General features: G+C 42.7%; 1 protein-coding gene across 1 annotated transcript in view; it reads left to right on the top strand.

The window, feature by feature from the left end:
* Positions 1-3,522, top strand: part of NEGR1 (neuronal growth regulator 1) — a 2,122,935-nt gene extending 2,119,413 nt beyond the window's left edge. Inside the window, exon 7 of the mRNA XM_078668700.1 lies at positions 195-3,522. Coding sequence (XP_078524826.1) covers positions 195-319 — 125 coding nt within the window. The 3' untranslated portion in view covers positions 320-3,522. The remainder of the gene's footprint in view (positions 1-194) is intronic.
* The last annotated feature ends 10,513 nt before the right edge of the window (positions 3,523-14,035 follow it).

The following is a 14,035-nucleotide window of genomic DNA, read 5'->3' on the forward strand; positions in this document are numbered from 1 at the left end:
GTTATCAGTTGCATGTCGGCTACATAATTAACCAGAAGTACATTTCATGTTAGATCTTTCTACAATGGTTTTTTCCTATCTTTAGTGTATAGTTTATCAACTGAAAGTTAGCTAATTTGGTGAATGTGCATGATCTTTAGAAACATGAATGAATATTTAATCTTTTTCCACACTTTTTGTCTTTCTTTCTACAGCTCCAAGTTCAGCCCAATATGGAATAACTGGAAGTGCTGGTACAAGTTTTCCTTGCTGGCACATTGTGCTCACGCTGTCCTCTTTCACCAGCATACACTACTTGAAGAGTGATATTCTACATTAAATATAAAGAACCATAAACAGCTTTAGAGACTTCTCGCTGAGGAGGGGATCCAATCTGGAATTGTCTGTGGCAAGCAAGTTGGAATATAATCAGCAGTACCTACAAGGGAATGGTCACCTTCTGTAGGATTGCTCATTGTGTAAATACCATGGATCTACCAATTTTTTGATTAGCTGCATTACCTTGTGACGCAGTATACATTGTCCTTTTTAAGATGCAGAAGCTCTGAAATTACCATAAAGAGATTGCAATTGTGAGTTAATTTGTCATCTGTTGGTCTCATTACTATTCATTGTCTGTTGGTTTTAGATAGTAGTTTTCAAAAGGAAACTGCAGTGGAAATAGTTTTCTTTCAGATTGACGGACACAAACATCAATTGAAGTACGAACTCATTTGTATTAGATTTTGTAATCATGCACAAACTAAGTACGGTTGCCTTTGCCAGATGTAATCATACATGTACTTTTTCTGCTAGCATGGTATTCAGGTGTCAGGAAAAAGCCTTGTAAAATGACTGCATGTGTGCAGTTGTGCTACATTCTTGTTCATTCAGCATGGGTGTGCCTTTATGAGCTACTGCTTTTCTCTAACTTGCCATATCAAAATGGGCTTTAGTTCCTTCTAGCCTAACCGTGGTGTTAGGTCACAATGGCTGGCAGAAAATGCATCGTCCCTCGTAAACTGACATAGAATAAACCCCAGTGAGTCGTTAACACTATTGTCGATTTTTATAAGTGTTCTGTCATTCATACGTACTATGCCAGGGGTTAAGGTGTGATTTTTTGGCCCATGCATGACCTTAGCTGAATAACTCTGTGTCTGGGACTCATGCATAGTTATTCAGGCTGCAGTTGCAAACACAAGGGGAAGACTGTTCAGGTAAGAATTTCACTAATGAGGCTTAAACCACTAAATTATTAATTACAGGATAAATAATATTGCTTTAAAACAGTCCATTTTGTGAAAATGTTGTTCTGAGTTTTAGAACAGTGATCCAAAGAGAACTATGAAAATTATAAAACAAACATGTAACCACACTTTTGAGAATAGAGACTACGAGCCAAGCTGGAAAATGAAGTTTATAATTTGTTTTCAGCATTACTTCTGTGGCCAATGAACATGCCAAAGCTAATACACAGCAAGACACAATTCTGTTATGTTGTATTACCTTTAAGTAAGCAAGAAAGAAATGATATCATCATATTTGAATGTCTATATCATACCCGCATTTGGAGTGTCAACGTGAATATTGTTCAATTCATTTTGTATGTAACGCTCTAATGAAAATAAATGAGCACTGTTTTGAAATTCCGCACAAGAATTGGTGTATGAAACATTAAAAAGAGTACAGCGTTCTGTGTTTATTTTGTATTGCACTAATTTATGATTCGCCTATACTATCTCTAGGGATTATGGTGGTTTAATGATTTTCCAAAATATGAAATTCTTCACAATTCCTAAAGTGCATTTTGGTGATTTCAGAGCCCTGCATCTTCACAATTCTTAAACATAATTCTTGAAGTGTGTTAGAAAGTGAAAGTCAATTTTATTGACCAATGCTGTATGGATCTGTATTGTTCTTACACTTGGTTTTGTATTGTTGATTTTGTATTGTTTTGGTACAGTTAGCTCATAAAACACAAAATCTGCATATTCACACATGGCCCTATTAGGAAAGTTCTCACATTCATTACCGTTCAAAAAAATAACTTTGACGAATAGGGTCTGAAATGTTTACAAATGCAAGATTGTTCAGTATTTCTAATAATCATAACAAAGAAGTTCATGTTTTGAAATTTCAAAGAGCATTTTAGGGCATCATTTAAAAGTTTATGGAAACTCTCACAAAGCTGAGAAATTGCACTATTGAGTGAATTACAGAGGATAAACCCTTATAGAGAATGTGATAAGTCAAATTTTACTTGCTTGGTTTTTATCATTCCAAAGCCTTCATAAATTGGATGTGTGGAATAAATAAAGTATGGACCCATTTTACATGCAAGTCATGAAATATGTGAGAGTCTCACTAAAGCTAGAGATTGACTGACGCCTCAACACCCCAGGTCCAGTGACAACCATGTCCCAAGTATATATTAGTAAATTATTAGAGTGGCGTCAGATTCCAGCTGTATCCTTTATTTCTAAAGTTCTGTAGCACTGAAATGACTGCTTGTGTTTTTGTAGAGATCATCTGGTAACTGAGCCACCAAACTGCAATCATCATGTTATGATATAACCCATGTTTGGGAATCTGTAGAGAAGGAGTAGTAAAGTACCTGCCAATGTTCTCTGTGATTTGATTATAAATAACCAAGTGCATTGTGAGTGTCTGTGGGTGCAGAGCAGTGTATAGTGCAGTCATGATTAGACTTTGTCAGTTTGAGGAGAGAAAAGTTTGTTGACAAATTGACATTGTAACCATGTCTTGGCACACACTGTTAATCAAGCGTTTGGAATTTCAAAGTACAAATTCAAATTTCAAATAGTGGACACTAAACGTGAGATTTTGATAATGTGTTATTTTCACACAGTACAGTCTGCTAATGTGAGTTGTAAATGTCAAAAAGAGTGTCTACAGATCATATACAACATTTCAAATGTTCTATATCATAACAGATTTTCTGTTGACTTAGTTATTTTAATGTCAATTTACATGCTATTACATTTTTATCAAACCTACTATGGTAATCAAAAAATACCAAACAATAATGACAGCTTAAAAGATGCCAACAATATTCAACATGTTTAAATTATATCATCAGTATTATATTGTACTTCCAACATTGCACTTGATATTATAGCACATTTTTGGTATCTGGGATACTCTCCAAAATCATTGTAAACAAGTGGCATAAGGAATCATAGATAGGACATTCAAAGAAAGATACAAAATAAAGATGGCTATAAAACTATTCTAAAAACATTTCATGATAAGATGCAAGCTGTAGTTGCTTTGTTTTGAATTGTTTTGCAGGAACTACACAATTTCAACGCACACACTCACACATGTGCCATTGATATCAAGATAATAAAGAAAATGGAATAAATGTGTATCCTGTTTTTGATAACACATTGATAAATGATGGAAGATAAAATGTGCAGGAAAATGTGTTTATTATATTAACTGTACAACCTGGAATATGAATAAATGGAAAACGTATACAAATTGCATGAAATGACAATAAAATTTGTAACATGCTGGTATCATGAATAGTAGAAAATATTATGTATATAATATATTCCTTTCAAACTGTGTATTATGACATTCCTTCACTACACTGGTATTACATTAATTTTGTTTCAATTCACCTGGAAACTTTTCGTATATATTTTTGTGGTAGTGTTACATAAAACAATAAAGACTACACACAATTCGTACATTTGATGTATTGTGCATTAATGTTTTGGCAGACTGCTTCAATATTTGTCAAAGAATTGGTAGAAAGCAAATCAATTTTGTGCAAAAAAGTAAAAAGAGTGGAGCCCGCAAACAATTTTGTTATGAGCTGCCTTGTGATAAAATGCTAGTTGATAATGTTGCGATGCACTCACTCCCCTTCCTATGTACCTTACTATTATCAAAATTATTTACATAACTGATAATCCACCTCAAACAGCAAATCATTATGATATTATTATTTAATTTCAGTCATTACCCATAAAACATAGTTGTATAATGAAGCAGTGCACACAAACGATTAAAGTCTTCTCTTCAAAACTAAGAATACTTTAAAACATACCCCAACAAAAATGAATACCAATAATATATCTGTCATTTTGAAATGATTTTAAACAGATGAATATCTATTTGTCTCTGCATAACAGTAATAGCAGAATTCTGTTAATGCTAACAATCCCTTTTTAAAATAAAGCCAAGATTTACTATTCACTTGCTTAACCCTTAATTCTAGCAAGTCGATGGAAAGTAACACAAGTTCTGAAGTGACATTTACAACCCCCCACCCCCGTATCAAGCTATGTGTGGTTTTATCTCACTTTTCAGTTGCAGCGTAGCTGCCTTGTGTTAACCTGCATTGGCTAGGTGTTATTTGGCTGAAGCAGAGGTGTTCCCCTGCTTTCACCCATGCATTTTGACGCAAACCTAGCCAAAATGTTGTGCCTACCCAAAAGAGGTGTATCGAGCAGAAATATCTTTAATTCTCTGTTACCTCCTCTTTTCATGTATGCAGCATACATAGAAAGAGGAATATGCCTCTAAGAATTGTTTGCATATAGGAAGGTATTCCTTTCTTGCCAAAAATAATCCTTCCCATAACAGAGGCACCCTTACACCATGGTGCAAGGGTGCCTGCATTGATACTAGACTTCCTGAAGAGCACCAGTGCTATGAGAGAGCAGACATGTGCTATATCTCAGTAGATATAGTGTTTTTTCTGCTCTCTTACTTATATGCAAAGCAGTGCACTATGTTGCCTTGCTGCGTTGCATGAAAGGTTACTTAAACTGGGCCTAAGTTGTTAAAAGAGAAGCCCAAGAGGGATAAACAACAAAACGTGCAAGTGCATGGAAGCAATTTACTTTTTTTTTGTACTTTATTTTTTCAATTTTTCAAATAATAACAGGGCGGTAGAATACAGTCTTCACTGTATCTTCAAATAGTCGTTTCCAATTAGCAGCAGAGTCCAATGACACATCTATATTGCATGATTTTCTACAACATAGTGTGAGAATAACATCTTACATATTTACCGTATCACACAGATCTCAACTTTACGTTTTGCTGTGGCTATCAGAAGTTTCATACTGTTCATTCCCATTTCCCATTGGGTTTATAAGCTCCTTGCATAATTCTCTCCAGAGCACTATGTCTTTGGCTAATTTTTTGTCCTTTCGATAGACTTTTGCAAGAGAACATTCCCTCACATCCCTTATCCAGCTCTCTATTGTCCAGACTCATGCGCTCACCCAGCATATAGCTACCCTCTGTTTGGCCAGTACCAAGGTTAATTGAAGCAGTTATAAGCCATTTTTCATTTCATGAGCATCGGGATTTGCCCCAAGAGGCAGTGCTTTGGTTTGGCCTCCACTGGTATCCCCACCCCCTCGCGCACAGTTGCTACCACCCCCTCCCAACACTGCTGAACCTCTGGACACTCCCACACCAGATGCACAAATCCCACTTGGGTTCTGTTACATCGAGGACATTCATGGGGACGAGTCGGATCTATGCAATGGAGCCTCACACGGGTTATGTACACCAACTGAAGAAAGTTATAATGTATCCGTTTTAGGCACGCACTGCAGGATACTTTACGTGTTAATGCACAAGCCCTGAACCAGCTTTTTTCTGGTAACGCAGTCTGTAAATCCTTGTTCCATGCATCTCATGCCTTATGAGCTAGGGATCCTGTATCTATCCTCATAGCTTTATATAATAGTAATACCAGCCTGTGTCAACTACCGCATGTAATCAATACCTCCAGGGTCTCAGTACTCTGAGGCATATTTGGCTATGTGGGCCATGTAACCATGGCCAATTCCACAAGCCCCGCATTTTGTAGATACTGCCCGAGCAAAGTTGAAACCCTTTGAGTGCTGGTTCCTATGTAATAACGATTTTGTGTGTGTATAAATCTGCCAGGACCACTCATCTGCCTTCCCTCCAAGCCTGGAAGGACATATTTTCTACCATTGTTTCCACTGGGGCCACTTGCCAAATGTTCAACTCACATTGAAACGGTGTGAGCCTGAGTACACGTTCCACAAACTTCTGACATATAAATGCTGTTTGTTTAGGGACGTATGGTAGCTCTGCCCTTGCTTCTTACCCCTTCCAGCAAAATAATGGGCAGGTTCTCTGGCTGCCTTTGAATGCTGAGTAGGCGCTTCCCCCAGTTATATACCTCATCTAACCACTGCGCCGCATGTTGAAGGTGTGCTGCATAGTAGTATAGGTCATACCTGGGCGCTTCCAGACCTCCCTCTTCATAGCACTTAGAGAGGACCTGCAGTGCTACTCTGCTACATTTTCCCGCCCAGAAAAGGGATATCAAAATTGATTTCAATTGTCTGGATACTGTCATGGGGATGTTGCACAGCGAGTTTTGCAGGGCGTACAGACATCAAGGCAGCACCAACATTTTTGGCACAGCTTTTCTGCCCATTAGGGACAGTGTCAACATGTTCCAAAATGATACTGAGTCCTTCAGTGACTCCAGTACCTTAGTCATGTTCAAATGGAGCACTTGCGCATCCCCATGTGCTACTTGTATTCCCAGATACCAGAAGCGATCCATCTCCCATCTCAACCCTAATCTGGGCAATACCTCTGTGCTATGTACCTTCAGCCCTGCTAGCAGAAAAACCAAAGACATTTGGCTGTTAAGGCCTAATCCTGAATATATTGCAAAAGGATCTAATAATTGCCAGAGTTTTAGGATCGCCATACGAGGGTATGCAACATAAAATAGTGCATCATTCTTATATAATGAGACAAGGTAAGTACCATTCCCTATTCGTATTGCCCACTGGGAAAGTGCTCATCTCGCCCACACCGCCATGGGCTCTGTGGCCGGAGCAAAAAGCAACAGGGACAGGGGGCATCCCGGTCGGATGCCTTGCCCCAGTAACCACTGTGCGGATCTACTCTGACCCAGTCGGACCCTGACACATTGTTCCGTATACAGTGTTCCAACCCACCTGCAGTAGTGTGATCCAAACCCTGATATTCTCAGTACTTTAAGCAGATATCCCCAGTCCACCATATCAAACACATTTTGAGATCGATGGAAAAAAGCGTCATCTCCTCTGCGGTTGCCTGTGTCTCATGCATAACGTGTGCGATGCGCCGGACATTCATGGAGGTGCTACTCCCTGGAATGAAACCGCACTGGTCTTTGCGAACCAAATACCCCATGTGAGGGCTCAGCATCTTGGCCAGCACATTGCATAACATTTTTATGTCAGTGTTTATCATTGTAAGTGGCCGGTATGCCACACCGTCCTGAATTTCTCCTCCCTGCTAGGGGAGCATATATATTTCACCCTCACACATTGCTGGAGGCAGTATCCCATTCTTGAAGGATTCAGTGAATGTCTGTAGTAGTGGTTGGACTAGCTTTGCCGGGCTCTCCCGCAGGAGCCTTAGCTTTAGATATGTCTGCTATTGCCTAATATCTCTTCTTCAGTTATCTGTGCTTCCAGTTCTAAGCAGGCTTCCTAAGGAATCTTCCTCAATTGGAGACCCTCTAGAAACAGGTTATTAGTCTCAGCTCTGACTGACTGATCAGCCGTATATAACTTCTGCAGGTGCTGCTGGAATTGTTCCAATATACCAACTCTGGAGTATACTAATTCTCTCAACTGGTTTTGTAGACACGTAATCAATTGGGGTGCCTGCTCCCTACGCAGTATTTATGCTAGCAGCCGGACGGACTTTCCTCCCTCTGCGTGTAATCTTTGTCGATACCAGGTAAGTGCATATTTGTTCAGTCTTTCCCATGTGTCTGCAACCTGCTCTCACAATGTACCCTCACAATCCTGGGAGTCTCCCTGATCCTACATACCCAACTGGAGTTCTGCTAATGAGTCCTCCCTGTCCTGCAACTCGCATTTCAATTGCCTCCATACACCATACGTCAATCTCATTCCTGCCCCACGGACCACCGCCTTCATTGCGTCCCACTCATTAGCTCTATTATCTGTGATGCTCCAATTGAGGGACATGTAGTCCTTCAGTGTTTTTGAGATAACGTCTCTTCCGACCTGCTCCCTGATGGTCCATTGTACCGTGCAGCACACTTGTGCATGATCTTACAAAAAACATGCTACATTGATTATTTCTGCTAGTAGGAGGGCAGGTGATTCCGTTGCTAAGATCCTGTCTAACCTACTATGTGTGTTATGTGTAGGCGTGAAACACATGCACAACTTCTGTGGGGAGTGGTGCGTTTCGCTAGATATCCCTTAAACCCAGATCATGCATCACCTTCTGCAGCTGTTTAGTCATATGTAGCTTGGTGCACCTTCTGAGTGAATGTCAGTCAAGGTCAGGGTCTCAGAAACAATTGAAGTTCCCCAACCATATAAGAGGAGTGTCTGGCTCCGCAGTAATCAGATCCAGCAGAGTCATGAAAATTGGTATTTGGGGCGTAAGTGTTCAGTATAGTTCAGATTTGAAGTCAAGCTTCCCCCTTAAGTACCCATAGTGACCCCTGACATCAGCTTCCATATACTGAAGCATAAATGGGGTGCCAGGAGCCACCCAAATATGTGTGCCCCTAGCATAGGTGGAGTATGAGGAATGGAACACCTGACCCTTTCACTTTTTTGCAAACCTTGTTGCCCCAAGTCAGCCAAAGGTGTCTCCTGCAAGCATGCAAATGTTACAGTGTGCCTTTTAAGAAACAAAGAACTCTAAGTCATTTGGTGCAGGTGCCCATCCCTCCGACATTCCAACTAAGGAACTTTACCTCCAGCGCCATATTCAAGTGTTTGTGTTTTCTTCCTGACTGTGTCCCTGGAAATACCGCTTGTGTGTCAACCAGCCCATTCTCGTAACACAACTTACATTGATCCATGAACAAGGACCTTAATTTACACTCCCCCCACCATACTCAACTAACATTACAGACGATATTGCCCACCCTCCACTCGTGCCAGGACGTGCACAGTATCCAAAACAGCCCAATAGGGTCAACAAGTGAGGTGTTGTCCCCAGTCCATCTACCCTTTACTTGTTGACAGTCGTATTACCACTCTGGGGTACAAACCCATCCCATAGACCTAATATCAGATACACAACATTCCTAGCTATGCCCAGTCACTCCTGCAAGCACCCCAACCTCCTCCCCAATTCTCCCTGTGAGCGTCCAGTGGTACTCTCAGTGCAACAACAATATTGTCATGCATTTTTACCATACATCTATGCAGTGCTTAGGCTGCAATTCTTGTTACCAGGACTTTTACTCATCCCTTAGTCCATCCTCCCCCTCAGGAATGGCTCCCAGAGAATTATTGTCCATGTGATCATCTTCAGGGGCATCCAGCTGTAGTGATCCATCCTCACCCTCCGTGATCCTCTGCTGCGGTGGCACAGGCATGTTCTGTGTTTCCACTTGACCTTTCTGCTGCCTAGGACCCTTAACTAGCCCTATTCCCCAGCTTCTCCTCCGCCACCACGGCTCGCAAGGTGCTAGCCCTTCTCCCCGGATCTCCAGCCACTCCCAAACATCCTCTGCAGAATCAAAGAAGTGACTCTGCCCCCTGTTATCATCTTCAGTTTGGCAGGGTACAGAAACATATATTGCAGATTCAGTTCTCATAATTTGCGTATTACCCCAAGGTAGGATTTTTGTAATTCCTGAACTTGGTTAGTGTAGTCTGGGTACACAGCGACCTTATTGCTTTTGAACTGGAGATTCTGGTGCTCCCAGGCTGCCTGCAGGATACAATCCCTGTCCCGGGAGTTGAGAATTTTGGCTATGATTGCTCAGTGCTGTGACCCTGGGTGCCAGGCCTGACTAGGTCCTTATGCGCTCTCTTTGTTACAAACATCTCCCACAATCCCTTGGGTCGTAGTTGAGTGCAGATCCAATGTTCTAGGAATTGCGCAGCTGCTCCCTATACTGCCTATTCCAGTATGCACAGCACTCGTATGTTACTGCACAGTGCCCTACCCTCTGCACCCTACGCACGGGCCTACAGCGCCTTCATTGCCATGTTCATTTCCGCCACTTGTTGTTTGTGCCTTTTCAGCATTGTCTCCTATGCTGACGACATCCAGCTCATCATCTCCCTCAACAAAGAAGCCATCATCACCAGACACAACTTCCAAGAAGGGGGTGAAAGCTGTCACCACCTGGATGAAGACAGCTGCCTGAAACTCAACTCAGAGAACACAGGAGTCCTCATCCTTGGCTCCACCCTCTTTGCAGAGAATGACACATGCTGACCCCCACCCTCGGACACCCTCCCGCCCCGATGGACTACGCACAAAACCTTGGCATCATACTAGACTCATCGCTCTCTACGAACCCTCAGATCATTGCCATATCCTTGGTCTGTTTCAACACCCTCCCCATACTCAGAAAATTTTTCAAATGGATTGCGTCCAAGTCCAGAAAAACGGTCACGGATGGACTAAAGAAACTCTCGCTACAACGAAATCAACAAGAAACTACTTTGCAAACTCCAGACCGTCCAGAACGCCGCAGCCAGACTGATCCTAGACATTCCCCGTAACAACCACTTCACCCAACACCTCCGCAATCTCCACTGGTTCTTAATCAAAAGAAGAATAAACTTCAAGTTCCTCACTGACACATACAAGGCCCTCCACAACATGAGACCAGCATACCTGAACAACTGCCTCTACTTCCACGCACCCAAGAGACACCTCAGATCAGCTGACCTCTTTCTGGCTACCATTCCACGCATCTGAAAGACCAGAATGGGAGGATAGTCCTTCTCCTACCTCATAACCAATGCCTGTAGCAACCTCCCCCTCCTCCTCCAGCAAGTCCCCACACTGCACCAGTTCCGGAAGTACCTCAAGACCTGGCTCTTTGGATGACCCCAGCAATCAAAGGAGCCACCCACCCTCCCCCTAGTGCCTTGAGACCTCGCGGGTGAGTAGCTGTGCTTTGTCAACCCTGATTGATAGATTGACACAGACTAGGGACACTATTTGATGACTACTGTGCCATGTGATCCATGCCGGCTCCCCGTCCTCCACAGCACTTCCTGGTTTGATGCTGGGCAGTTGGATTAACTGTCAAAGATGCCCTTGCCTTCTCAGTGCTCTCTGGTGTAGGCAAAGGAAAAATGAACACAGTTAGAGCCCATGGTGTCCTTGTGCCCTCGCAGGAACCCTTAGTATTTGTGCTATGTGCTGAAGCCTGGATGCTGCAAGTGACAGCAAACCTTTAGTTCTCCTTCCCAATATTCATGGGACATTTTTAATTTGGCACAAGAGGACCTGAGGAGGATGAAAAGATACATGGTCTCCCTGATGGGAATTTAACAATCTAGCTAGGATGTCCCTCATTGCAGTGGTTGACCCACGCCCTTCAGGGCACCGGAAGCAGCTCCTAAACGTTTTCATGCAAGCAACCCCTCTATGTATATCTCAGACCCCGATGAGTCAATTTATCTAGAAAGGGATTTTTCTCTGTGCTTCAAGTGGTTGGGTTCAGTCACCAGGAGTGCTTATGTGGAACCGCTTCAGCCTGAAAATGCTATCTGTTGTTAGCTGGTTTCTTTCTGCAACCTTTGATATTACCATTGCTCAGCAGGTCAGTAGGTGCCTGGTCCTGCCTTCCTGTACAGCTACAGTGGTCTCCTGATCTCTGATCTTTCTGATAGCAGTATCCTCAAATCCTCAGAGCAGACAACGCTCCTTGCCTGCATTCCCCAAACATAGGCCTACAACTACTTTTGTCGTACCTATATGTCCAGCAGAATCATACTGGGGCAGTCACAAGCAAGACCTGTGAACAGAAGTCCAAGGGAACCTCTTCCTTAAGGGTCCTGTTTAGGCCATCATCTGTTGGCCTGAGAGAGAAAGAAAGGGAACTGCTGCCATAAGCTATGCAGACAGAGTCCAACGTAGTAGGTTATGACTCCGTAGTGGGTCATCAACTCTCCAGACTGAGGTTCATCAACTGTGAGGGTATAATCATTTCTCTTCAGCTCTTCTACTTCTGAAAACGTATCCCCTCTTTACAGGAGATTGAAAATGGATGTGGAGAGTTCTAAAACCTTAGAGCTACCTACCCAATCCAGGGTTGTCACATCATCCATTCACTCCTATGTGGCACTTCAAGACTTTAAGTCATGGGCTGCCCAATCCCATGCACATCATTCGAGAATGAACAAAGATGGAAGCGGTTTTCAAAAGGCACATCACATCTCTCTTGAAAGTCAAGCTCCATACACTTTGGCCCTGTTTCTTCCCTTTAATACTTCAAAGGAACTGCCTGTACTAGAAGGAGCCAGAGGTTTACCAGTCCCCCCTTTTTTTCGCATAGGAACACCCTTGACAAAAAGGAGCTGCTAATCAACTTGTGGAAATGTCACCCCCCTGGCCCCCTTACTCGTTAATGTGAAGCTGGGTAGAAAGGTAATTACGCTATCAGCAGGGCACCTGAAAGAATGAACCAAAATTAAGGCTGGCTCAAGGAAATATGCGTAATTCTACAGGGTCATGAACAAACTCATGTATGGTAAAACCACATCCTAATATGGGTTCCAGACACAAAATTGATAGGAACAGACATATCGATGAGCTTTCTACCTCAGGCCAATCTAAAGTATATTTTAGACACATTTTATCCACAGTGTAAACCAGTTTAAATACTACAGATTACAACTTCAGCTAAAAAGCAGAGGGGCAATTATTTTATGATTCCTGACTGAATTGTACCACATTAACCTACAACTATCAATCAATATAATCTATGTTCCAAATATGACAGTGCTACCTGTGTGCAAATGTCAGGCTGAGACAAATAGTCTTTGTCACGCAGCATGGACAAATATCCACACCTGTGTGCATATGTGTTCATGTGTACCCTGAGCAGATCCTCTTACACAGCAGCATGGCAGCACAGCAGCAGGCCTGATTTTGAAGCATGGGCATGTTAGATTCAAGATGGTTGCACACTTGTAAGGCTCTGAATGCCGGAGAGGACGTCCCGATTAGAATTCCAGCAAAGGCTGCCAATCTACTACTGAATTAATAGGAGGGGTAGTCCCAGTACCGGAGTGCCCAATATCCATTAGCTACGGCAGTCTTAGGTGACTGGGAGGTGGAGAATGAAGCAGGATCCTGCCTTGTGGATATTAAGGCCATGATTCAGGGCTAGTGTCAGTAAGCAGAGCTGGATTATGGTTGCTCACTGTGCTGGGGGCAGATACACATGAGACCTCTGTCGAACTGCCCAGGCAGTGGGAAGCATGGCAAAGAAACAGCCTATCTTCAACAGGCCCGCAGAGGCTGGCGCACAGGGTTATACTGCAGAGATAGGAGACCTGAAGCGATCAGGGCTGCAACCTGAGCTGAAAAACACAGATCTAAGATATCTGCTGGTGACCCCATGACAAATTATGTCCAAGTAAGTAGAGTCCCCCAGATAAAGAGAGCACCCTGCTATATGCGGCCTACATAGGCCTGAGGTTGGTGAGTGGTGGGTGTGCGTGTTGAACTCAGGACCATATGCATACGTGGGCTTAATGTGGAAGCAACCTTCAGAGTATCCCTTGATCCTCAGTTCACAACATGAATTAACTGATCTCTGAAACAAAGGACTCTCCATAAGTTAAACTGAAAGGGTAACCCCTTTCCAAAATGTCACATCAATTCGGGGCATGGGAAGACCTCAAGACAGCACCTCAAGGAAGTCCCCAAGATGACCGCTCCAAAGCAATCAATGGCTTTTAAGTTTATTTTTCCATTTATTGAGGTAGGAGGGTTTTGTTTCTGGCAAATTGGGGCAGTCAGACGGGGACGGGCGATAGCTGTTCATTGGCATGCAACCCACAGCTGACATTCCTGCAAGGTAAACAGGTCTCACTAGCAGTCAAAAGTATCATCTGAATATCCACTGCACTGCACTTGACTCTTCTACAACTCATTTAACAAGTGTGGACACTTAAATGAATGACATGGAATTTCCACAGCCTAAATAACCCATGCAAAGTGTGGCAGGTAATGGACTATAATGAACAGGTATGGATAAAGGAAACGCATCTCA

Source organism: Lissotriton helveticus, chromosome 1_2 (assembly GCF_964261635.1).
Source record: "Lissotriton helveticus chromosome 1_2, aLisHel1.1, whole genome shotgun sequence".
Classification (NCBI taxonomy): domain Eukaryota; kingdom Metazoa; phylum Chordata; class Amphibia; order Caudata; family Salamandridae; genus Lissotriton; species Lissotriton helveticus.